Source organism: Crinia signifera, chromosome 12 (genome assembly GCF_055691185.1).
Source record: "Crinia signifera chromosome 12, ASM5569118v1, whole genome shotgun sequence".
NCBI lineage: Eukaryota > Metazoa > Chordata > Amphibia > Anura > Myobatrachidae > Crinia > Crinia signifera.
In genome coordinates, this window is record NC_139228.1 from 84,581,653 (window position 1) to 84,609,342 (window position 27,690).

At 45.5% G+C, this 27,690-nt stretch overlaps 1 protein-coding gene across 1 annotated transcript in view; it reads left to right on the forward strand.

The window, feature by feature from the left end:
• Nucleotides 1-27,690, forward strand: part of INO80 (INO80 complex ATPase subunit) — a 93,880-nt gene that overhangs the window by 56,740 nt on the left and 9,450 nt on the right. The window contains exons 26-27 of the mRNA XM_083167482.1: nt 5,417-5,642; nt 26,180-26,307. Coding sequence (XP_083023608.1) covers nt 5,417-5,642; nt 26,180-26,307 — 354 coding nt within the window. The remainder of the gene's footprint in view (nt 1-5,416; nt 5,643-26,179; nt 26,308-27,690) is intronic.

The window sequence follows — 27,690 nt, forward strand, 5'->3', positions numbered from 1 at the left end:
AAATATACAGGGCAGTACGGATGGTGTAATGGTTAGCATTACTGCCTCACAGCACTGAGGTCATGGGTTCTATCCCCACCATGTGTTATATATACGGGGCAGTACGGATGGTGTAATAGTTACATTACTGCCTCACAGCGCTGAGGTCATAGGTTCTATCCCCACCATGTGTTATATATACAGGGCAGTACGGACGGTGTAATGGTTACATTACTGCCTCACAGCGCTGAGGTCATGGGTTCTAATCCCACCATGTGTTATATATACAGGGCAGTACGGATGGTGTAATGGTTAGCGCATTACTGCCTCACAGCACTGAGGTCATGGGTTCTATTCCCACCATGTGTTATATATACGGGGCAGTACGGACGGTGTAATGGTTACATTACCGCCTCACAGCACTGAGGTCATGGGTTCTTTTCCCACCATGTGTTATATATACTGGGCAGTACGGACGGTGTAATGGTTACATTACTGCCTCACAGCACTGAGGTCATGGGTTCTATCCCCACCATGTGTTATATATACGGGGCAGTACGGATGGAGTAATAGTTACATTACTGCCTCACAGCGCTGAGGTCATGGGTTCTATCCCCACCATGTGTTATATATATTGGGCAGTACGGATGGTGTAATGGTTACATTACTGCCTCAAAGCGCTGAGGTCATGGGTTCTATCCCCACCATGTGTTATATATACAGGGCAGTACGGACGGTGTAATGGTTACATTACTGCCTCACAGCGCTGAGGTCATGGGTTCTATTCCCACCATGTGTTATATATACGGGGCAGTACGGATGGTGTAATGGTTAGCATTACTGCCTCACAGCACTGAGGTCATGGGTTCTATTCCCACCATGTGTTATATATACAGGGCAGTACGGACGGTGTAATGGTTACATTACCGCCTCACAGCACTGAGGTCATGGGTTCTATTCCCACCATGTGTTATATATACGGGGCAGTACGGACGGTGTAATGGTTACATTACTGCCTCACAGCGCTGAGGTCATGGGTTCTATCCCCACCATGTGTTATATATACGGGGCAGTACGGACAGTGTAATGGTTAGCATTACTGCCTCACAGCGCTGAGGTCATGGGTTCTATCCCCACCATGTGTTATATATACAGGGCAGTACGGACGGTGTAATGGTTACATTACCGCCTCACAGCACTGAGGTCATGGGTTCTATTCCCACCATGTGTTATATATACGGGGCAGTACGGACGGTGTAATGGTTACATTACTGCCTCACAGCGCTGAGGTCATGGGTTCTATCCCCACCATGTGTTATATATACGGGGCAGTACGGACAGTGTAATGGTTAGCATTACTGCCTCACAGCGCTGAGGTCATGGGTTCTATCCCCACCATGTGTTATATATACGGGGCAGTACGGATGGTGTAATGGTTAGCATTACTGCCTCACAGCACTGAGGTCATGGGTTCTATTCCCACCATGTGTTATATATACGGGGCAGTACGGACGGTGTAATGGTTACATTACCGCCTCACACCACTGAGGTCATGGGTTCTATTCCCACCATGTGTCATATATACGGGGCAGTACGGACGGTGTAATGGTTACATTACTGCCTCACAGCACTGAGGTCATGGGTTCTAACCCCACCATGTGTTATATATACGGGGCAGTACAGATGGTGTAATGGTTAGCATTACTGCCTCACAGCGCTAAAGGTCATGGGTTCTATCCCCACCATGTGTTATATATACAGGGCAGTACGGACGGTGTAATGGTTACATTACTGCCTCACAGCGCTGAGGTCATGGGTTCTATTCCCACCATGTGTTATATATACGGGGCAGTACGGATGGTGTAATGGTTAGCATTACTGCCTCACAGCACTGAGGTCATGGGTTCTATTCCCACCATGTGTTATATATACAGGGCAGTACGGACGGTGTAATGGTTACATTACCGCCTCACAGCACTGAGGTCATGGGTTCTATTCCCACCATGTGTTATATATACGGGGCAGTACGGACGGTGTAATGGTTACATTACTGCCTCACAGCGCTGAGGTCATGGGTTCTATCCCCACCATGTGTTATATATACGGGGCAGTACGGACAGTGTAATGGTTAGCATTACTGCCTCACAGCGCTGAGGTCATGGGTTCTATCCCCACCATGTGTTATATATACAGGGCAGTACGGACGGTGTAATGGTTACATTACCGCCTCACAGCACTGAGGTCATGGGTTCTATTCCCACCATGTGTTATATATACGGGGCAGTACGGACGGTGTAATGGTTACATTACTGCCTCACAGCGCTGAGGTCATGGGTTCTATCCCCACCATGTGTTATATATACGGGGCAGTACGGACAGTGTAATGGTTAGCATTACTGCCTCACAGCGCTGAGGTCATGGGTTCTATCCCCACCATGTGTTATATATACGGGGCAGTACGGATGGTGTAATGGTTAGCATTACTGCCTCACAGCACTGAGGTCATGGGTTCTATTCCCACCATGTGTTATATATACGGGGCAGTACGGACGGTGTAATGGTTACATTACCGCCTCACAGCACTGAGGTCATGGGTTCTATTCCCACCATGTGTCATATATACGGGGCAGTACGGACGGTGTAATGGTTACATTACTGCCTCACAGCACTGAGGTCATGGGTTCTAACCCCACCATGTGTTATATATACGGGGCAGTACAGATGGTGTAATGGTTAGCATTACTGCCTCACAGCGCTAAAGGTCATGGGTTCTATCCCCACCATGTGTTATATATACGGGGCAGTACGGATGGTGTAATGGTTACATTACTGCCTCACAGCACTGAGGTCATGGGTTCTATCCCCACCATGTGTTATATATACGGGGCAGTACGGATGGTGTAATAGTTACATTACTGCCTCACAGCGCTGAGGTCATGGGTGAGGTATTTTGTTTCTGTGCAGGGTAAATACTGACTGCTTTATTTGTACACTGCATTATAGATCTCACTTTGAAGTAAAACCCCACCCAAATCTAACTCTCTCTGCACATGTTACATCTGCCCCACCTGCGGTGCATATGGTTTTGTCCATCTAAGAAGGAATTTGCCGAAATTGTCAGACAAAAACATTACTTCAGGCCCGGGCCTCTAAAGATTAAGTAGACAACGCGACCACAGTGGCTCACATCAACCGTCAGGGGTGCAGCCAATGTCCATGTGCTGTAAGAGATCCTGTTGGATCTTTTAGTGGGGCGCATATTTTCTTCCTGCTATTTTGGTGGTAGGAGTTCCAAACTGGGAAGTGGATTTTCTCCAAAGCATTTATACAAGGGAGTGATCCCCCCTGGGCATGGTTAGGCTCATGCCTAGGGGTGCCTTTACCCGGGGCATCAGAACAGAAGTCCCCCTGCTTCAGAGCTTTACAGTGCGGCTAGCTGATGGAAGATTCCGCCCCATAATGCATCAGGGGGAGTGTCGTGGGCGGGGACTAGTGCTGTACAAGAGCCTGGAAGAGGAGGTTCTTATCCTGCAAAAGGCAAACATATAAGTAGCTTGGGGGCAGAGTCTCACCAAAGTCTGCAGCCTAACCCCTAAACTTGCCCTGGAAGTGGCCAATGAAAACCATTCTCTGTAATGTAGTTTATGCAGTGGAGTCATCTCATTATTTGCTAGAAGTCCCCTGTAACTACTGAATAAAACCGCAGGTATTCACAGCTACAGATCATTTGCAAGTAAAATTCCTGCATATACGCTTCGGCTCTGTGTCATGGAACATAACTGAAGATGTCATGTGTACGCTTGTATTTCTTTCCTTTTATAGAGGACTGTCACAGCTGATAATTTCTTGCCATTGTGCGTTTGTGATTTATGCACATCACGTGGACAGCCTTGTCTAAAAGACAGACATTAATTGCATTTGCCCTTGACCGAATTGGCCATTCTTTTGTGGCTGGCCTCTGGTGGTCTTCCTGGAACCGCGCATGAGATGCATTAGGGAGCCTGGCATAGGGAGATAACGGGTCAGTCACAAAAGTCCAATGCAACTGCCAGGAATCAAAGGGGTTGGGGCAGTTTCCAATTATCTGGGTCATATGGAATGAAGAATCCTGTTCATGAAGATGTAGAATGGGAGGATCTGTGAGACCGTGCAGCTGAGTGGATAATAAATGGTTTTAACAACCAGGTTTATCTCGCAGTGGAATTGTCACATTTAGGGGGTAATTCAATCCTGGCCAGGCGAAAAATCGTCAATAATCCGCCAATCAGTATTCAATCACGGGTGTTTTTTGTCTGTTTTTATTTTGTCTAATTTCACTGATTCAGTTTCCATTTTACGGGAGCTGCGTCGGCCCCGTAATTGGCCACAAATTCGCCAAAACCACGTGGATTTGCTGGATTTTTCATTCAGTTGAAAAATCAGCACGTGGATTGAATAGGGTGAGTCGAATTCAACCAAAAAAAAACAGTCAAAAATTTTGCCTGGGATTGAATACTCTCCCTTTAATGCCTTTTCGTTATTTTTATCAGTGACCTGGGATTATGTCCTAATATAACCCTAGCATTGATGACTATATATCCTACTTTACATAATACATTTCGGTACTTGTGTATTTTTACGGCGCCAGTATGGCGCCGTGCATCTGAGTCCCCTTGCGGGGCTCGCTTCGCTCGCCCACGCTGCGGGCTCAGTGGCTCGCTAGGCTCGCCACGCTATCTAAAATCAACTCCATGCCAACATGGATAGTGGGGGTATGAACTATCCATGTTGGCACGGAATTAAGTTAGTTTATTTTAGATAGTTTGCCGAGCGTAAAAACCGGAAGTAGCACGGCGCCATGCCTGCGCCGTGAAACTACACAAGTACCTACATTTCTGTAGAGCGTCTGATGCAGGCCGTAGGGTCATTTTGGCCACTGTGCTTCTATGGACATCAAAGGAATTCCATATACTGTTATTGTTGAGGCTTCATTTGCAATTTCTATTATCATTAATAAGAGTTTGTTTACATGACAGAAATTAGCGTAAAGGTCCTTAAACACTGGGCAATTTTTTTTTTTTTTGGACAGCGATGATGGGGAAAATCGCTGTGCTGAAATTTTTGCCCATTGTATTTTCCCAGGGGATGTTATGGAAAACCATCCACCCCGTCACTGAACTGCAGATGAGCGGCGGGGACAGCGATGAAGCTGGAGCGCGCATCAACACTCATCGCCGGGTCATACACACTGGGCGGCTTTTGAGGTCAAAGCAGCTCAAATGACAAAACTGATCTGCTTTCAGCTCAAGGTCGCCCAGTGTGTATGGCCTGTACAGTGTTTGTAATATGTTGTTGTGACATTGGACAGCACAACCTCTGCAGTTTCACCGCATGTAACATCCACATGTGTTATGATTGGAATAACCTTGCAGTAAATGAGCCATCTCTGTACCCCTAGGTTACGGCCACACCAATAGACACCTACTGTCCTGATCGAAGCGCGGAGTACGAGCGTCAGGCGCTGAAAGCTGGAGGGAGCCCAGAGATCCGGAAGTGTCTTGTATTTGGAGCGCCTGAACTTCATGCTGATTGGTCCACAAGGGATTTACGCTTTTTCCCCGAGAGCCCACGTGGTCTCTTGGCCATCAGACCATTGAATGGCTGGTCTTTCATCCGGATACCAGGTGGGTAAAAACAGGCTGTAATAAATCGGGAACATGACGGTGGTTATAGGTTAAACCGGACATTTGTGTTTATTATTTGACTTGATGGAGCGCCCGTTCCCCCTGTTCCATAGTTCCGCTGGGGAGGCTTATTCTAATAGCAACTGAATTTCTGTATGAAGAGGGTGGTTCATGTTGGCTTGGACGGGGCCCGATGGTGAGGCTCTGCGTATATTTGCGCAGCCTTCGAGGCGCACAGGGAGGGGGGTCCCCATGAAACCGTTGGGCGTTCCCCTGGCAGTGCTGGTGGGCCGATGCCTGCCAGGGTCGGACAGCTGACGCCGTAATCAGGCCCAAAGTGCTGTAAGCTCAGAAGAGCCAAATGTTTTGTCAGAGCAGTAGCCACAGTTGGTGCAATGGATAATGCGATATTGCATTCAGCCAAAGGCCTGTGGCTACTAGTTTACTGGCATGGGCTTAATAACTGGCATAGCTGGCACCTGCCTCACTTCTGGCCTTGGTCTCTGTTCAGCCAGAAGCATTATAATGTCTTGTGTGGCTGCCGTCCCATCAGGGGAATTGTTCTTGCTCAGATGGGATGGGAAGGCTAGTGTTCCTGTCCCTCTGCAGTAAGTGAAGTGCACATGCGGTGACGGAGGAGGTGGTGTGTGAGTGGTGGAACGAACCCCTTGCGACGGTCGTTCCACCACCACAAAGTGCCTGGTACTTTACCACCGGCCAATTAGCTCCTGACTGTTGTTACAGGCTGGGCTTTAAAAGGGATAGTCAGGAGCTGATTGGCCGGTGATAAAGTACCAGGCACTTTATCACTTCTCCTTCCTTATCACTCCTTCATACATCTACCCCTGAATACCCCCCCCCATTCAAACTGAATCTAATGTAACAACATACAATGGGCATCATCTGTCACCTCGCCAACGTGGCCGACGAAGTGATTGTTCTATTTTTAGAGAATATGTAAATTATTGCCACACAAGTTTATACAACAAAGTGTGCTACACAATTTTTGCACTAACACAGATAACACAAATATGCAGCATTTAGCAGTCTCTGCGTTGGGCCCTCCGGTACCACCTATCTGTTTCCCAGAGCTATTGTAGTGCAGTCACCATTGTTACATCACAGATAGAGCTCAGTGGATCATTGTATGAATCACACCTATGCATTATGTCACTGGTATGACTCCCAATACAGGGATGGTATATGGAACATTGTCATACCTTGTACTATATATTGTAGGGAACACTGGTCCTGGAAATGTAATCCTTTTTACTGGGAGCCAAATGGCCTAGAAATGGCCCCTTATCTTTGCACAACTCTTGGTGGTGATTTCTGTGTTATTTATATGAAATAAGAGATGTTTTGCAAATGAAGCTGATAGTTGTCAGTATCGTCTCACAGCGAGTCTGACAGCACATCAACACTGTTTTAACGTAACAATAAGAAAATGAATATTGCGTTGGTCCATGGTGGCTCTGCCACTACCAATTCTTAAAGAGCTGGTAACCCCATCGCCAAGGGGCCACGCCCGATAGCCATGCAATAACAGCCACGGGTGGGGGGGGGGGGGGGGAGGGGGAGGGGAGGGGAAGTGGGATGGGATGGGTCTCTTTGTCTCAGGTTCCCAAGCCTGTGTGTGGGTCTCTTTGTCTCAGGTTCCCAAGCCTGTATGTGGGTCTCTTTGTCTTCGGTTCCCAAGCCTGTATGTGGGTCTCTTTGTCTTCGGTTCCCAAGCCTGTGTGTGGGTCTCTTTTTGGTTCCCAAGCCAGTATGTGGGTCTCTTTTGTCTTTGGTTCCCAAGACTGTATGTGGGTCTCTTTGTCTTTGGTTCCCAAGCCTGTATGTGGGTCTCTTTTTGGTTCCCAAGCCTGTGTGTGGGTCTCTTTGTCTTTGGTTCCCAAGCCTGTATGTGGGTCTTTTTTTGGTTCCCAAGCCTTTGTGTGGGTCTCTTTGTCTTCGGTTCCCAAGCCTGTGTGTGGGTCTCTTTGTCTTTGGTTCCCAAGCCTGTGTGTAGGTCTCTTCGTCTTTGGTTCCCAAGCCTGTGTGTGGGTCTCTTTGTCTTCGGTTCCCAAGCCTGTGTGTGGGTCTCTTTGTCTTTGGTTCCCAAGCCTGTGTGTGGGTCTCTTTGTCTTCGGTTCCCAAGCCTGTATGTGGGTCTCTTTGTCTTCGGTTCCCAAGCCTGTATGTGGGTCTCTTTTTGGTTCCCAAGCCTGCGTGTGGGTCTCTTTGTCTTTGGTTCCCAAGCCTGCGTGTGGGTCTCTTTGTCTTTGGTTCCCAAGCCTGCGTGTGGGTCTCTTTGTCTTTGGTTCCCAAGCCTGTGTGTGGGTCTCTTTGTCTTTGGTTCCCAAGCCTGTATGTGGGTCTCTTTGTCTTCGGTTCCCAAGCCTGTATGTGGGTCTCTTTTTGGTTCCCAAGCCAGAGCTGTTGCTTTAATTCATTGCAACAGAATTTCAGCTTTAAGATCCTCCAAGATCTGGATGAAATATTTTGGATCCATATGGAAGCGGAGCATCTTTGCACTCATTAGGTTGAGAATAGAGAGTACACGGTTCCAGAAGACTTCCCTCGAGCTGTCGACTATGAAATTCTTCACTGGGCAGTTTAGTTGACTGCCCATGTATGAATACGATATGTACAGACAGGTTGACAGTATTTCCAATAGTTCCCGCTTGGTGTCCAGCTCTGATGCAATCACTTCACGGCAGAGCATGTACAGAAACATTAAGTTGACCGGTGTGAGGAAGCCAAAGGGCTGCCATGTTCCAGTGAGAGATTTGTCTACCGTAACAATCCATTCAGCAATGTGCATTGGTGACACCGGCTGCTTGCACCTGCGACGGAGGAACGCCATAAGACAGGCCAGCAGCTCGCTGGTGGATGCCTGCACCGTCCTGGATTCAGGTGGAGAGAGGTCTTGCTCTTCTTCAGCTGGCTCAATGTCAGGCTTCATGGCCAAGGTATCCTGTGAGACCTGTGTGTGGGTTGTTAAGTCCACACATGAGAGGGAAGTCTTCAGGCTCTCATGCACAAGATGGCTAATATCGACCTGGCCATTTATGCGCTGTCTTCTTCTTTTAGTGATGAAATTTCTGAAGCGCCCAATCAGTGAGCGTCTCTCAGTAGGTTCTCCAGTGTTGTTCTGGGTAGCCGTGCGCTGGGCGCCACTTGATGATTCTTCATCTGGACGGGTTACCTTCTGGCAGCACGGGAATGACAGGCAATTCCACATTGTTATTCCGTGTCCTGTTCTTTATGACACTGGTTGTGGTCTGTGGTGGTTCTGATTGCCAATAATAATCCAATAATAACGGTCTGTTTCCAGCACGTTGGGAATGATGCTTCCTGGGTCAGTCCAAGGCAGCAAATGATTCCAAATGGTTGGTCAGAGGTGTTCTCTGCTTACACTGGGCATTGTGACATCACATGCTGATTGTGATGCGTTATTTATGCTAATGAGCTGATGATGACATCTAGGCATTTCAAACAGTGATAGAAATTGGTGAAATATAGCATGTATTATCACCTTATGTAAAACCGTATAAGGAAGGAAATGTGTTTAAAACAACTGATCAAAAGTAGATGGGATATGTTGAATAATTTGAAAGATAATTAATTTAAAATAAAACATGCAAAACTATAGTTTCCTTCAGCAGTTTACACGTCCCGTACCTCATAGTCTTTCTGTGATTTAAGTAAAAAAAATAAATCCATTTTATTATGAGATAGCGGCAGATGCGTTCATGCCGGTGTATGTAACTGTGATAATAGCGACTCACTGAGTGAGTATTGGGCGTTTGGGGGTTACGTGCGAGGTGTGCTTAGGGACAGCGCCTGGCTTATTTCTTACTAGACTTTGTGCCTATTCTTATGTTGATTTTCTTTTGTCATTCGTAATAACTGACTGTAGGTAATCGTACAGTGGGTCACATGCCAAACCCAGCAATTCCGTTACTATGTGGCAGTCTGCTGTTATTTCCTAACGAATGGAAACATCACCATTATTAAGCTCGGTGAAGTGATAAACTGTCTGGTTTTATCACCGGTCAATCAGCTGCTACCTGTCATTTTTCAAACCAAGCCTGTAACGTCACAGTTAGGAGCCGATTGGACGGTGATAAAAACCAGACAGTTTATCCCTTTATTGAGCTTAATAAATCTGCCCCTTAGTACTGTCACCCTCATCGCTATCATCTCTGGCTACTCACCTTCTATGTATATATTTACCTATCCCCTATTTAGCTACATCTGTTATATTTCAGGTATCCATCTCATATACCCCTTTCAGATCACTGCGCCAGGTTGGACATGGGATCTTTGCCATTATACAGCGCGTGACCCGGGTTTAGCCCTTCATATAACCTGGTTTGAATTGCCAGGTTATAAGCTTTGGCACTTTCAGGTGCGGTGTGAAAGGGTTAATACTGATCTAAGGGACCAGCAGTACTTGTCTGCCATCAGTTTCTTGGTAACTGAATATATAGAAGCATTTGCCTTTTATTAGCTATGATCTGGGAACTAGAGCGCACATTTAGGGGATTGCCGTGGGCTGTTACAGAGGAGCAATAATGCGTCTCTGCTGGTGGATTAGGCCGCTGGAGGTGGGGGCAGCGGACGGCTCGCCGACAGTCGGGATTCCGACTGCTCCCTCGTGGGGGTCCACGACCCCCATAGAGGGAGAATAAAATAGGTGGGGAGCGCAGCGGGGCTTCATTGCGCTCCCCCCGCTGTGAGGTCGGAATCCCGACTGTCGGTGTGTTATACCACACCCAGAGGGGGTTCTGCCTTTATAAGAACAGAAAATGACTCCCTGCTGATGATATTCTTCCCCTCCTCGGCAGCATCATAACCAGTGGCGGATTTTACCTATGTGGCCCCGGCGAGGGCTGCACACGGTCCCCTACCTTATCAAACATGCCTCTGATTACAACATGTCAGAAGTAGGAGGCCCAGCTGTCTGTAATGGAGTGTGGAGATTTATTTATTATTTATTACCAGTTATTTATATAGTGCACACACATTCCGCAGCACTGTACAGAGAATATTTGAACACTCACATCAGTCCCTGCCCCAGTGGAGCTTACAATCTATATTCCCTACCAGTCTGGTTTCCATCTTAATCGAGCGTGAGCTACTTGAAACCAAAAAAACTTCTGAGTTATTAATATTTGCCCAATGCCCGATACTATGCCGCACACCGTACTGCCCCTGACACATTTTGCCACACACACACCGCAATGTGGCCCCTGACACCTGATGCATATCTCCCAACTTTGCCGGTGGACAAAGAGGAACGCCCAGTGTCTAATCCCCGCTGACCCCCAGTATATTTTTGGGCTGTGGAAGGAAACCAAAGTACTCAGAGTAAACCCACGCAAGCACTGGGAGAATATACAAACTACACACAGTTAGGACCATGGTGGGAATCTAACCTATGACCTCCGTGCTGTGAGGCAGTATTGCTAACCATTACATAAGCGGCTAACTACTGCACACCTCTGTAAAGTGTAGTATCGCCATTGACCACTAGAGGCCACTCAAAGGACAAAAGTACTCCTTTTTGTGCTAAAAGATGTGATAATAGAAATTGAAAGCAATTTTTGCAGGGACACCAGTCTGTTTCAAACTTGCTGGATATGGAGAGAGGGAGCTGTGTAGACAGAGATTGGAGGTAGTGGGTGGGGTGGAGAGTTTGTGGGCTAAAAACTGTCACAGTACAAAGTGTAAGTACATTGCAGAAGCCGTCATTTTGACTGGCTTTTAACTAGTAATATTTCCAAGGGCTTTCTGAATCCTATATTAATATTTAGGTTTTATGCGCTGGCAAATAAATGACACCGGATAAGGCACCACCGACACATAGCTGGATTCACAGCGATCACAAGGACACTGACCTAATAGTATAAGACTTTAGTACGTTCCCAATTCCGCGCCGCCTGCTAGATGTAATTTATGGATCTGTCAGCCACTTCTCGTGCTACCCAGAGTTCTAAGCTGCGCTCCTCTCTGCTGGAGAGCTGGAGTTCTCGTCGTGACTGTGGGAATCTCCGATCCCTTCCTGTTCTACTGAGAAAAAAATGGCTCAGGTTTAAATGGGAGGAAGTGGCCGAGTTGTTAGAACGAACCTTGACGACCGCTGATTGTGAGAGCTAGACAAGGCCTTTCGTATGACCCTATTGTTTCTCCTCGTCTGAGAGAGGATGATGGGATACCCTCTAGAGACTCGAGGTTATCTGTCTTACAGCACAACTCTCAAACCTTCTTGGCTTTCTTCTTATTTCCAGGTCGCGACTTCATTTTTTATCTTTGTCAGCGACTTCATGTAAATGAGCCCTTTACTATATACACCTTCGTTAGGACTCCGTGTACTAGAGCGGCCTCCAGTGGTTCATAGGGATGGTCATCGGTGCAGTCGTCATCGGTGGTGATAATGCAACCAGCCGTCGAGGGTAACAGACTATGTGATGGATAACCATCTGTTAGTTATCGATGGTCAGTCATTTTCTTTGACTGATTGGCCCGTTGGCCAATCAGAACGTGAGGGCAGGGCTTCAAGGTTGCCGGGAGGTAGAGCTATATGCTCATTGTCCCGGCACCTTGGGGGGAAAAAAAGGTACTGGTGTAGTTTCACGGCGGCACTCGGATCGGATTGCATCGCATTGCATGCGATGGTACCTGTGTAGTTTTGCGGTGCCATTGCCCGCCAATCGCATGTGATTTGGTCGAATGCAATGTAATGCGATTTAGAACACCCCCACTATCCACGTCACCCCAAACTGTGGCAAGCACGTGGTACGCGTCCCCCCGACCTGTTCATACCCCCACTACCCATGTCGGCGTGTTGATTTTATCAACGCAGGGCTCGTTTTTCGCGGCACCTAGCGGGGCTCACTGCACTCGCCACGCTTCGGGCTCACCACACTTTATACAATCAACTCCATGCCGACGTGGAACAGATCGGGAGGACGCGTACCGCATCCTCTCACGGGTCTCGCTTCGCTTGCCACGCTTTGGGGTGACATGGATATTGGGGGTGTGCTAAGTAATAGTGGGGATGTGCTAAATCGCATCGCACGCGATCAAATCATGCGATGCGATCCGTGGGCAGTGGCACCGTTAAACTACACAAGTACCATCACATCGCACACAAATCGCATGCGTTGCGATCTCGGTTCACACTGAATCTACACAAGTACCCAAAAAAATATTGGTTCTGCAATATTGATGGCAAAAGTATTCAACATTGGCCATAGCAAGTGCAGACAAGTAATGAAGCGGCGCAGCCACTATATCGTAACTGTAATCATTAACCCCTTCACGACATTTGACGTATATATACGTCATGGCCGGGAAGTACTTCCCGACACATGACGTATATATACGTCATGACTTTAAACTGTCACTGCGTCTCGAGACGCAGTGACAGAGGGACGATGTCTGCTGCCCCTGACAGCAGACATGTCCCTGCATGCCCAGGGGGGGCTGCGATGTCGCCCCCCCGTCGGCGATCGCTGTGATTGGCTGTTCAGTGTGAACAGCCATTCACAGCGTTTTCCTGTGTTACCAGCGAATCAGACGCTTGGTAACACAGGTGTCAATCACCGCCGGGCGTCAGGGGGCATGAGGGGGTCATCGGTGACGATGACACCTCACCCCACCCTCACCCTACCTGCCCCCAAGGCTGTGATTGGTCCGTGGGACCCACGGACCAATCACAGCCAAGGCGCGACATTTAAACTAACGGTGACTGCGCTGCAGACGCCATTCCGGTCTGGAGTAGCGTGCAGAGCGGTCACCGTGCCTATCTGCCGTGATACTGACCTGATCCTTGCTAATACTTACCTGATCCTTGCAAATACCTTACCTGATCACTTGATCACTGCTTGTAGCGTGCTGGACGCTTCCTGGATCTGACTTCCTGAGACTTCCTGCTGCTGCTGCAGTGTGATAGAGAGATAGAGAGATAGAAAGAGAGAGATAGAGAGAGATAGTGACAGAGAGAGCTATATTTTGTGTCTGCTACCCCCCCTTTTTGGGGGTGCAGGGGTTTTTTATATATAAATAACTGTCGCTGCTGCTGCAGTGTCATAGTGATAGATAGTGATAGATAGTGAGAGATAGTGATAGATAGTAATAGATAGTGAGAGATAGAGAGATTTGTGTCTGCTACCCCCCCTTTTTTGGGGGTGCAGGTTTTTTTTTTATATATATAACTGTCAGTGCTGCTGCTGCAGTGTCATAGTGATAGATAGTGATAGATAGTGAGAGATAGAGAGATAGAGAGAGATAGTGACAGAGAGTGATAGAGAGTGTATATTTTGTGTCTGCTACCCCCCCTTTTTGGGGGTGCAGGTTTTTTTTTATACATATAACTGTCAGTGCTGCTGCTGCAGTGTGATAGATAGTGAGAGATAGAGAGAGATAGTGACAGAGAGTGATAGAGAGTGTATATTTTGTGTCTGCTACCCCCGCCTTTTGTGCTGATCACTATATCTGAGGTGATCAGCAACTTTTTGGGGGTGCAGAGGTTTTTTTTTTTTATATATACCTGTCAGTTGCTGCCAGTTGCACCAAAGGTTGTGCACCTGCTGCCCCTCACTGGTAATCAGTGTCGCATCACTGATCACCTTTTTTTTTTTTTTTGTGGGTGCTGTGTGGTCTTTTTTTTATTTTTTTTTTACACACACTGTGATTTTGTGGGTGTCCTGTGGCCACTGTGCGCTGATCAGTGACGTACATCACTGATCAGCTTTTTCGGCACAGGGTTGATCTATTTTTTTTTTTTTTGATCAAATTCCTGTTGCCTTTGAGCGCTGTTCAGTGACAGACGTTACTGACCAACATCTGTGCTCAATTTTTGGCGCAGGACCTTTTTTTTTGTTTTTTTAACCCCTTCAATTTTTTTTTTTTTTAACCCCTTCAATTTTTTTTTTTTTTTAACCCCTTCATTTTTTTTTTTTTTGTATAAAGTATTTTTTTTGTTCTGCACTACATACACACAACACACTACATACCCCCTGGGTTGAAATAAAGTTTGTACCCCCCCCTACACTATACACGTGTTGAAACATTTCACTACCAGTAACACAAAAATAAAAATGTCATCCCAAATGTCATCCCAAATGTCATCCCAGTCATCCAGAAGAATGTATTCAGTGGAGGAGGCATATGCCATGCTTGCCTCTGATTCTGACACAGCCAGTGAGGCAAGCGGGGAATTTGAAGGATTCGTCTTAAGCTCCTCTTCCTCCTCTGGTGATGAGGGACCCCCTCAAAGACGCCCCCGTAGAGCAGCTGAGACCCCCCCCCCCAATAATTGATCTCGTATGGACCCCACCACCAGACAATTTTGAGCCCCAGGTTCCTGAGTTTTTGGCCATGCCAGGAATCCAATTTGATTCCACAGGTCTCAGAGAAATTGACTTTTTCAAATTATTTTTCTCTGATGATTTTATAAATTTAATGGTGGACCAAACTAATTTATATGCCCAGCAGTTTATTGCTCAAAACCCCACGTCATCATTTGCTAGGTGGACCCCTGTAGATGCAGTAGAGATGATGACGTTTTGGGGTCTGGTGTTTCATATGGGCATAGTAAAAAAGCCACAAATTAGGCAATATTGGAGTACAGATGTTCTGTACAGCACCCCATTTTACCGTATGGCCATGACTCGGACTCGTTTTGAGGCAATCCATAAATTTATACATTACACCGATAATGCACAGTGCCCACCCAGAGATGATCCCACCTTTGACCGGCTATTCAAAGTCAGGCCGGTCATTGATCATTTCAGTGCCAAATTTGCAGAGCTATACATCCCTGAAAAATTTATTTGTATTGACGAGTCCCTTATACATTTTAAAGGAAGGGTTAAATTCCGCCAGTACCTTCCCAGTAAGAGGGCAAGGTATGGCATAAAAATGTATAAGCTGTGTGAAAGCACCACAGGGTACACCCACAAGTTTAGGGTATATGAAGGGAAGGATTCAAGAATTGAACCGCCAGAATGCCCCCCCTCCCTCGTAGGTGTTAGTGGCAAAATTGTCTGGGATTTAATGCACCCCTTCCTGGATAAGGGTTATCACCTCTATGTGGATAACTTTTACACCAGCATCCCCCTGTTTAAGGCCCTTGGTTCAAGAGGTACAGCAGCTTGCGGTACTGTGCGCAAGAACCAAAGAGGCCTCCCCAAAACGCACATTGCCCAAGTAATGAGAAGGGGTGAAAGCAGGGGAATATGCACCGAAAATATGTTGTTGGTCAAATATAAGGACAAGAGGGATGTCCTTATACTGACAACAATTCATGGAGACAGTACCACCTCCATCCCTGTACGAGGTACCAGTACCCACACCTCAAAACCAAATTGTATCCTAGATTACAATAAGTACATGGGCGGAGTGGATCTTTCAGATCAGGTACTGAAGCCGTACAGTGCCCTGCGGAAAACAAATATCTGGTACAAGAAGCTGGCCGTGTATATCATCCAGATGGCACTGTATAACGCTTACGTGCTATTCCGTTCTACCGGCCAGAGGGGGACATTTATGCACTTTCAAGAGGAAGTCATAAAGGGCCTAATATTTGGGAACCAGCAGGCAGAGGGCCCCAGTACTTCTAGTACTGGCCCCCGTATTGTACCAGGGCAGCATTTTCCCAACGAAATCCCCTCCACTGCAAGAAAGGGCAGGACACAAAAAAGGTGCAAAGTTTGCTATAAAAAGGGAATAAGAAAGGAAACTATTTTCCACTGTGAAACTTGCCCCGACAAACCCGGCCTATGTATAAAGGAGTGTTTCAAAATATACCACACATCGATGGATTATTAGGTTCATCATTTCACCGTGCATCGGGGGTCTTGCTAATGCCACATAGCACCCACCATTCATTCCACCAGAATCTGAGCTGCAAAATCCAAAAATCACTCCTTCCCTTCTGAGTCCTGCCATGCACCCAACTGGTATTTTTTGGTCACATGTGAGGCATTGCCGTACTCTGGAGAAATGGGGGCACAGATTTTGGGGTGCTTTGTCTCCTTCATTCCTTGTGAAAATGAAAAATTTTGAGCCAGAAGTACATTTTTGTGTAAAAAAATGTAATTTTTCATTTTCACAGCCCAGTTGTACCAAAATTGGTGAAACCCCTGGGGGTTTGAAATGTACACTATACCCCTAGATGAATTCCCTGAGGGGTGTAGTTTGCAAAATGGGGTCACTTGTGGGGGGGTTCCACTGTATTGGTAATGCAACATAGCACCCACCATTCATTCCACCAAAATCTGTGCTGCCAAATCCAAAAATCACTCCTTCCCTTCTGAGTCCTGCCATGCGCCCAACTGGTATTTTTTGGTCACATGTGAGGCATTGCCGTACTCGGGAGAAATTGGGGCACAGATTTTGGGGTGCTTTGTCTCCTTCATTCCTTGTGAAAATGAAAAATTTTGAGCCAGAACTGCATTTTTGTGTAAAAAAATGTAATTTTTCATTTTCACAGCCCAGTTGTACCAAAATTGGTGAAACCCCTGGGGGTTTGAAATGTACACTATACCCCTAGATGAATTCCCTGAGGGGTGTAGTTTGCAAAATGGGGTCACTTGTGGGGGGGTTCCACTGTATTGGTAATGCAACATAGCACCCACCATTCATTCCACCAAAATCTGTGCTGCCAAATCCAAAAATCACTCCTTCCCTTCTGAGTCCTGCCATGCGCCCAACTGGTATTTTTTGGTCACATGTGAGGCATTGCCGTACTCGGGAGAAATTGGGGCACAGATTTTGGGGTGCTTTGTCTCCTTCATTCCTTGTGAAAATGAAAAATTTTGAGCCAGAACTGCATTTTTGTGTAAAAAAATGTAATTTTTCATTTTCACTGCCCAGTTGTATCAAAATTGGTGAAACCCCTGGGGGTTTGAAATGTACACTATACCCCTAGATGAATTCCCTGAGGGGTGTACTTTGCAAAATGGGGTGACTTGTGGGGGGGTTCCACTCTATTGGTGCTTTGGGAGTCTTGCTAATGCAACATGGCACCCACCATTCATTCCACCAAAATCTGTGCTGCCAAATCCAAAAATCACTCCTTCCCTTCTGAGTCCTGCCATGCGCCCAACTGGTATTTTTTGGTCACATGTGAGGCATTGCCGTACTCGGGAGAAATTGGGGCACAGATTTTGGGGTGCTTTGTCTCCTTCATTCCTTGTGAAAATGAAAAATTTTGAGCCAGAACTGCATTTTTGTGTAAAAAAATGTAATTTTTCATTTTCACTGCCCAGTTGTATCAAAATTGGTGAAACCCCTGGGGGTTTGAAATGTACACTATACCCCTAGATGAATTCCCTGAGGGGTGTACTTTGCAAAATGGGGTGACTTGTGGGGGGGTTCCACTGTATTGGTGCTTTGGGAGTCTTGCTAATGCAACATGGCACCCACCATTCATTCCACCAAAATCTGTGCTGCCAAATCCAAAAATCACTCCTTCCCTTCTGAGTCCTGCCATGCGCCCCACTGGTATTTTTTGGTCACATGTGAGGCATTGCCGTACTCGGGAGAAATTGGGGCACAGATTTTGGGGTGCTTTGTCTCCTTCATTCCTTGTGAAAATGAAAAATTTTGAGCCAGAACTGCATGTTTGTGTAAAAAAATGTAATTTTCCATTTTCACATCCCAGTTGTACCAAAATTGGTGAAACCCCTGGGGGTTTGAAATGTACACTATACCCCTAGATGAATTCCCTGAGGGGTGTACTTTGCAAAATGGGGTGACTTGTGGGGGGGTTCCACTGTATTGGTGCTTTGGGAGTCTTGCTAATGCAACATGGCACCCACCATTCATTCCACCAAAATCTGTGCTGCCAAATCCAAAAATCACTCCTTCCCTTCTGAGTCCTGCCATGCGCCCCACTGGTATTTTTTGGTCACATGTGAGGCATTGCCGTACTCGGGAGAAATTGGGGCACAGATTTTGGGGTGCTTTGTCTCCTTCATTCCTTGTGAAAATGAAAAATTTTGAGCCAGAACTGCATGTTTGTGTAAAAAAATGTAATTTTCCATTTTCACATCCCAGTTGTACCAAAATTGGTGAAACCCCTGGGGGTTTGAAATGTACACTATACCCCTAGATGAATTCCCTGAGGGGTGTACTTTGCAAAATGGGGTGACTTGTGGGGGGGTTCCACTGTATTGGTGCTTTGGGAGTCTTGCTAATGCAACATGGCACCCACCATTCATTCCACCAAAATCTGTGCTGCCAAATCCAAAAATCACTCCTTCCCTTCTGAGTCCTGCCATGCGCCCCACTGGTATTTTTTGGTCACATGTGAGGCATTGCCGTACTCGGGAGAAATTGGGGCACAGATTTTGGGGTGCTTTGTCTCCTTCATTCCTTGTGAAAATGAAAAATTTTGAGCCAGAACTGCATGTTTGTGTAAAAAAATTTAATTTTCCATTTTCACATCCCAGTTGTACCAAAATTGGTGAAACCCCTGGGGGTTTGAAATGTACACTATACCCCTAGATGAATTCCCTGAGGGGTGTACTTTGCAAAATGGGGTGACTTGTGGGGGGGTTCCACTGTATTGGTGCAACATAGCACCCACCATTCATTCCACCAAAATCTGTGCTGCAAAATCCAAAAATCACTCCTTCCCTTCTGAGTCCTGCCATGCACCCAACTGGTATTTTTTGGTCACATGTGAGGCATTGCCGTACTCGGGAGAAATTGGGGCACAGATTTTGGGGTGCTTTGTCTCCTTCATTCCTTGTGAAAATGAAAAATTTTGAGCCATAACTGCATGTTTGTGTAAAAAAATGTAATTTTCCATTTTCACATCCCAGTTGTATCAAAATTGGTGAAACCCCTGGGGGTTTGAAATGTACACTATACCCCTAGATGAATTCCCTGAGGGGTGTAGATTGCAAAATGGGGTGACTTGTGGGGAAGGTTCCTAACTTTTAGCACTTATGGTGCCTAGAAACCTACATGGTGCCTAAAAAAAAATCTCATAAAAAGGAGGCTCCAAAATCAAGTAGGTGCTCCTTCTATTATGAAGCCTGTGGTTTGGTCAACGTGCACACTAGGGCCACATATAGGATATTTTTGAAAACACAAGAATTGGGGGAATCAATTTTTAGTCACATTTCTCTAGTAAAATCTACTGTATTTGTTAGAAAAATGTATTAAAATTGAAACTCTGCAAAAAAAAAGAAATTTTGAAATTTCACCTACACTTTGTTTTAATTCCTGTGAAACACCTAAAGGGTTAACAAACTTCCAAAATGCTGTTTTGAATACTGTGAGGGGTGCAGTTTTTGAAATGGCATCATTTATGGGGGTGTCTCACATACAAGTCCCTCAAAGTCACATCAGAACTGAACTGGTCCCTAAAAAAATCAGTGTTTGAAATTTTCTTGAAAATTTGAGAATTTGCTAGTCATATTTGAAGCCTCCTAGTGTCCAAAAAAATGAAAAGGGGGTTGAAATAATGATGGCAACATAAAGTAGACATATGGTCTATGTTAGTTATTAACTATTTTGAGTGGTATGATTATTTGTCTCACAAGCAGAAAATTTTACATTTTGCATATTGCTAAATTTTCCATTTTTTCACGATATTTTGGTATTTTTCACAAAAAAACACAGACTGTATCGACCAAAATTTACCACTAACTTGAAGTACAATGTGTCACGAGAAAACAATCTCAAAATCACTGGGATAAGTAAAAGCAAAAAAAAGTTATCCCCACTTAAGTGAGACATGTCAGATTTGAAAAAAAGGGCTCTGTCATGAAGGCACAAACTGGCTCTGTCATGAAGGGGTTAAACCTTAATGCAACGTTGCACAGGTAATGGGCGTTTATTGGGAATTCTTCTGAAGCCGATGCTGCTAAACAGCCTTGATACATTCTAGATCCACAAGTCATAGGGGTGTAATTCAATGCTTTCTGCGAGCTGTGACCGTGCCTGGCGTGTTGAATTTGGTGTTAGCGGCCGGCGCGTAGGTTAAACAGCGAGGCTCGCTTGTTTTCTGCAATCCCCACTGTTCAACCCTCTCGCCAGCCGCATTGAATACACCCCAAAAGATATGAAGGCAGCACCAGTGCTTTTAAGCTGCACTTATGGTATTTTTACCTCAGGGATCAAATGGCTGCAAATATACAACCCCTATGCCTGGGTACACACATATCAAATCTGTCTGTTGACTTCCTATTGTTTTTTTTCCCAAGGGGCCTATTCGGTAAGCATACACACCGATTGGCTTTTCAAGTGGTCAGCGAGTGGCCCGTACACACAGCCAAATGCACCAATATGTCTTCAGTTATAGCGTGCATTAAAAAAAAAATGTAATTAAAACAAACAAACAAACAAATAACTTAATGGTCTGATTCACAAAAAATGCAGAGGTGGAAAATTCAGTTTGTCCTTTAGATCTTTAGCAGGTTGTGCAACTCAAACAGAACATCAGTGTTTTTCAATGACGTTGGTTTTTCGTGTTTTTTTTTTTTTTTTGCAACCGAGTCATTACAACCTGCACGTAACTGATGTAACCTTCACAACGGCTTTTTGGAGGGTGTGCAGCGAAAGGGGGGCTGAGCTTCAATCTTCCCTGAAATTTGTTAAGGGAAAAACAAATCCTCAAGTAGGAAGAGGCAGAGGAAAGGTTTCCGGCAACATGTTTTTAAACAAGCCGGTCTGATTTCCTGTTGTGAGAGTGGACTTTGTGTATTCCCACCATAAAATCCTGATGTTTAGATCTTTCGCAGTGCACGCTCCAAATGAAACCACTAGGTGGTGATGTTGCACATGGAATAGCCCATGTTTGTATTGAATCCTTTATTTGTGACTGTTACAATCTAGATTGCGCCTGTGTTTTTCTTATATTATTTTTATTTTGTTCTCCTAATGGTTTGTCTGTACTACGTCGTAGCTGCTTACGGATCTTACCATAAGTAGTGTCTAGGTCGACAGTCATAAGGTGGACATGGAAAACATCCAACCCATGAACAGTCCGACATATGTATTTTGTGTCAATGTCAATACTTGAGCATGTAAACCCCCAAATAGTGTAACGCAGTACTCTGTTATCCGGATCCCATCATAGCTTGCTTGTTGGAAAGAGTAGAATGAAGTGCATTGATCTGAACATTGTCATTAAAGGGTTTCATCTATAGATTTGGTCTGATCTATTTTCCAGGCTGAATTGTGTGACATAATAGGAGGTGCGCGTAGTGGGTGTTATAATGGGAAGGGGGCGCTACAATGTGTCATAATGTGAACTGAATGCCACAGTAATGCGTCACAGAAGAGCACTGTAATGTGTCATAATCTGATCTGCTCATAGTAGTGTGGGGGGCACTTTAATGTGGTACAATATGAAATAGGGGCACTCTAATGTGGTACAATATGAAATAGGGGTACTCTAATGTGGTACAATATGAAATAGGGGCACTCTAATGTGGTACAATATGAAATCAGGGCACTTTAATGTGGTACAATATGAAATAGGGGGCACTCTAATGTGGTACAATATGAAATAGGGGCACTCTAATGTGGTACAATATAAAATATGGGCACTCTAATGTGGTACAATATGAAATAGGGGCACTTTAATGTGGTACAATATGAAATAGGGGCACTATTGTGTTGCATAATATGAACTTGGGCACCGTAATTTGGCATAAATAGATCTCGAGGGCACTGTAATGTGGCATAATAAAAGCTAGGGACACTATGTCATAATGTGCATTGGGGATTCTGTGTGGCGTAATGTAAACTAGGGAACTACGATAGTTCAGGAAATAAACTAGGGCAGTATTATAGGGGCATGGCATTGACTAGGGCAGTATTATAGGGGCATGGCATTGACTAGGGCAGTATTATAGGGGCATGACATTGACTAGGGCAGTATTATAGGGGCATGACATTGACTAGGGCAGTATTATAGGGGCATGACATTGACTAGGGCAGTATTATAGGGGCAGGACATTGACTAGGGCAGTATTAGAGGCAGGACATTGACTAGGGCAGTATTATAGGGGCAGGACATTGACTAGGGCAGTATTATAGGGGCAGGACATTGACTAGGGCATTATTATAGTGGCAGGACATTGACTAGGGCAGTATTATAGGGGCAGGACATTGACTAGGGCAGTATTATAGGGGCATGACATTGACTAGGGCAGTATTATAGGGGCATGACATTGATTAGGGCAGTATTATAGGGGCATGACATTGACTAGGGCAGTATTATGGAGTATACATTATTAATTGCTATGGAGGGTTGTCTCTCAATAAGCACTGGGACATGGGCCCCTCCAGTATGTTGCTATAGGGCTCGCAAAGTTCTGGTTACACCAATCCAGTCCCTGGCCCGTTGTTGTTTTGGTGTATGGAGACATACAGGGCTGTGGGGTAGATGTATGAAGCGGTGATAAGGGAGGAGAAGGGATAAAGTGCCTGGTACTGTATCACCGGCCAATCAGCTCCAATCAGACTGTTAAGTTACAGGCTGGGTTTATAAACGGACAGTCAGGAGCTGATTGGCCGGTGACAAAGTACCAGGGACTTCACCTCTCTTATCACTGCTTCATACATCTACCCCTCATTTGCTCTTTTGTTTATGAACTCTGCAATTGGGCGCTGTGGATCCCTTGTGAGGCCATATACATTAAATATAATAATATAAGAAATCCCTTTAGTAGTGGAGGCAGGGCTGCTGTCATGTATTCACCCCTCAGACCGGCCTCCATTCTCCATGCACCTACTGCTGTCCCATCACCCTAGCCTTGGTGCCTTATCCTTCTGAAACTAGTTTACAGTAGAAACACATAAAACTAGTTTGTATACAAGAAGCAGACATTTTCCTGGTAGCGGTTTGACACGAAGATATTATTGGTCTTACTGGAACATCCTATGAGCAAATGTTGCTGACGTCACTCAGCATCTATGTGGCTCGTTCTAGATCAGCCGGGCATTGTGTGTGTGTGTGTGTGTATAACACTGACGTGCTTACTATAAACAAGACCATGAATATAACACATCGTCTCCAGCACAGCTTTGTGTGGTTGGCATCAACGTGACCATTGTCATCTTTCCGTGGATCAGATCCGTTCCACTTGGAATTCCTTTTACAATAACCCTTATAGAGCTTTTATTTCTGTACGAGTGTGACAGGAGAATGCTTTATGTCCGTGTGAAGCAGACACCTGATTTAAAGGTAATAATTACATAAAGAGCCTTGGAGTCTGGTTACAGCCTATCTTCTGTAATGGAGGAAGGCCGGCCGGTGGGCTGTACGCGGTCTCTGGAAGGGTTAATCATGTGGCAGCATCACCGAGTATTGTTCTAAACTTTTGTTTATGACAAAGGCTGCGGACAGGATGCTCCTTCTTCCTGAAAACAAAGCGACAACGCTTTTCTCAGCACCCATCTGATGTCTGTTTCGGCCTTTTGGGATCTAAGGTGCGTACACACTGGCCAATATATCAGTTCACCATCGGCCAGTGTGTATGAGTGAAATATCTGTGAACGGCGTTGTTTACAGATATATCGTGTCGGCACTGTAACACAGACGATACCCTGCTGTGTGTATGGGGGAGCCGCCGATGATTGACAACTTGTGATGTCAGTTCCGGCGGATCGGGCAGTGTGCATGGAGAACGCGCTGCCGGATCCGGCTGTAGATATAATGTACCAGTGTGCACCCAGATAGGTGCATCGCCCCTTCCCCGCACTACAGGGGATATATTACTACTGCTCACTTTATCCTCTGTTCGGATGTGGTTGGCGGGTCAATAGGTTGACCACTATTGGTCGACATATCGTAAGTTGACACATAAAAAAGGTTGACGTATATTAAGCCAACATGGTCAAAATGTCGACACATACAATAGGTCGGCAGGAAAAATGTCGTTGCGAGTCCCTAACTTAAAACTCCACCTCTAAACTGTCAGGAGCAGATTGGTTGGTGCATTATATTTCTCCACTTTATCTCTCTGCAAGTATTGATAAATACACCATTTAAGTAACAGTAGTGTAACCCCAGTCCTGCTAATTAGTGGGAGGAGGGCACTAATATTAACACCCCTTTCAGACATACGCAAAAATCCTTGGAGTTTTTACGTGTACGCGCATAATCCCAGGACTAGCGTATGTCTGAATGGCTCTACCCAGGATTTAATTTGACTAAAATCCTGGGTCCTCCGCACCTGCAATGGACCCAGGATTTTTAAAAACCCAGGATTGAGCCAGGTTTAAAATCCCGGGTAGTATGTCTGAAAGGGGTATTAATTACATATCTTTGCATACCAATGCCAAACGGCTGTTTCTGTATGTATTGTATGTAGGATCTGTATTAACTTGTGTTTCATCATCCTGTTCCATAACACCTATACAATCTGTATTTAATTGTTGTTGTACCTTTACTACAATTTTGTTCAGTTGAAATACAAGCTTATTCATAAATATGTAATCGACCAATGAATACGAGCCAATGACTGTGTGTGTGCAATTCTGTGTACTTGTCACAAGGTGGGGCCTATGGTAAAGTAAAACCTTAGGGACTTCTGTGGATAAAAACACACAAAACACACACACTTGAATGCATGTTAGAGTGTAAATACTTTTTATAATATGTGCATGGTATGGAGCAAAAATGGGCAAATAATACACTTTTATGGAATTATCCATTCATTTCAACAAAGACGGGTTTCGTTTGATGTCCACTACTTTGCTAGACTGTGTAATCACACGACCTAACACTAGAGGCGCTGTGGTCCATCTGCCCGCCATCGTATTAATGTAGTTCTAGACCAGGGCTGGCCAAACCGGTCCTCAAGATCTACCGACTGTCCATGTTTTCCAGATCACCTAGCTGGTGCACAGGTGTGGTCATTACTAACTGTCACATTCCCCAGATCACCTAGCTGGTGCACAGCTGTAGTCGTTACTAACTGTCACATGACCCAGACCACCTAGCTGGTGCACAGCTGTAGTCATTACTAACTGTCACATTCCCCAGACCACCTAGCTGGTGCACAGCTGTAGTCATTACTAACTGTCACATTCCCCAGACCACCTAGCTGGTGCACAGCTGTAGTCGTTACTAACTGTCACATGACCCAGACCACCTAGCTGGTGCACAGCTGTAGTCATTACTAACTGTCACATTCCCCAGACCACCTAGCTGGTGCACAGCTGTAGTCATTACTAACTGTCACATTCCCCAGACCACCTAGCTGGTGCACAGCTGTAGTCATTACTAACTGTCACATTGTCAATACATTAATGGTTCATATACTGTACAAGTGTTTTCTGGTTTCCTTACCCTTAAATGTTGCTGCCTTTAAATCGCGAAAAACTTGCCAATTTTGCCTATATGTTGCTTAAATTTCATGCAGTATTTTTATAAAATAAAAGATAATGCTTAGAATTTAATGTTGTCACAATACCGAAAGCCACGTCAGTACTCTCATCGCTGTATTGTTTCATCGTCAAAAAATGACTATTGTGTACAAGCTGCAAATGAATCCTCTTGTGTTTTACAGACAAGGAGAGTCTCATCACGGACAGCGGGAAGCTGTACGCATTGGACCTGCTGCTGACCCGACTCAAATCACAGGGGCACAGAGTCCTCATTTACTCCCAGATGACCCGCATGATAGACCTGCTGGAGGTACGCTCCTCTCGAGTCCTAGACCAGGAACCACGTCTCTTAATTGGTGGGCGGGGTCGTCTTAATCTGGGGCCTTTCTGCTGCTCATCAGAATGAGAGGAAGGGGGAATAAAATCGCTTTTACAGGGGATATGGTCACTAGATTGGTAGACATTGGGCTGACTACTGAAATAGGTCAACATGGCTAAGGTTAACAGGGTTAGAAGGTCGACACAAGCACTAGGTCCACAATGGGAAAGTCGACATTTAAAAAGGCGACATGAGGTTTTTTTTTTGCCGACATGTGCCAACAGGCGGTATTTAATGCCCTACCATCCACTACGGCATGGCGGGAGACTAAAATAATGTGCCGAGTGCAGCGAGGCACCGTGCCCAAAGCATGACGGCGTCTATGTCGACATTCGGGCCAAAATAACCATGAAAAACTCATGACAACCTTTTGTCCTTTGACATTCCCATGGTCGACCTAACGCTTGTGTCGACATTACAACCTTATCGATCCATTTCATGGGACCAAGCCATCAGTGTTCGACCCAATGCATGTCTACTTAATACGGTTGGACCCAATGACCCATGACCCTTTTAAACTGGGTGCAACCTTTGATTTGTGGTTGTTTTGTGTTTTTGTCTTTTGTTTCATCTTATGGTGATGTTGGTATGACGATACGTCGTTACATCCGACTACACTGAAGCCGCCCGCGGGGTTTACTAGAAACACAAGAGGCGCAGTGCTGTGTAAACAACATCTGGTTGAGCAATCTGTTGTGCATGTTCCTAGCGAAGGCAGAGTGCTAAGTGCGGAATGTCATCCAATCGCTTCGTTGTGTTCTGTCTCTTCATCGCTGTCATATGCTAAGTGGGACAATCGTCTATAAAATAGCTTATTCCAGTAATTGCTTAATAATTCTCTTCCAGTCCTGCATCATCCAGTCTATGTGATCTGCGTTATTGGGAGAATGTTTGTACTGTCGTCACTGAATCTGTTAGATATATGTTAGTGCAACAATCAAATCATATGGGGCAATTCAGACCGGGTCGCTGTTATGTGAGTCTGCAGGGCTACCGACTATCGAATGACCGTGCGCACATACGGATCGTAGCGTGCATGTTCAAGGCCAAGCAGCGTAAAAAAAAACAACAGCGATTACTGTTTTTGCGCCGGTAACAGGTCATTTTCTGGGAGTGTCGTAAAAAAACCGCAGGTGTGCACAACCCTTTCCAGGGAGGGTCTGTGACATCCGCACCGGGCTCTATCAGCCTGTCTCTGCCGCATAGTTGTGGAAGAGTCAGACTTACACCTACACAGACAGGGAAAGTCATTCAAGGGTGAGTGAGTTGCGAGGCCGTCTGATTGCAGTACTCCGCACAGCAGACATCAGTTCT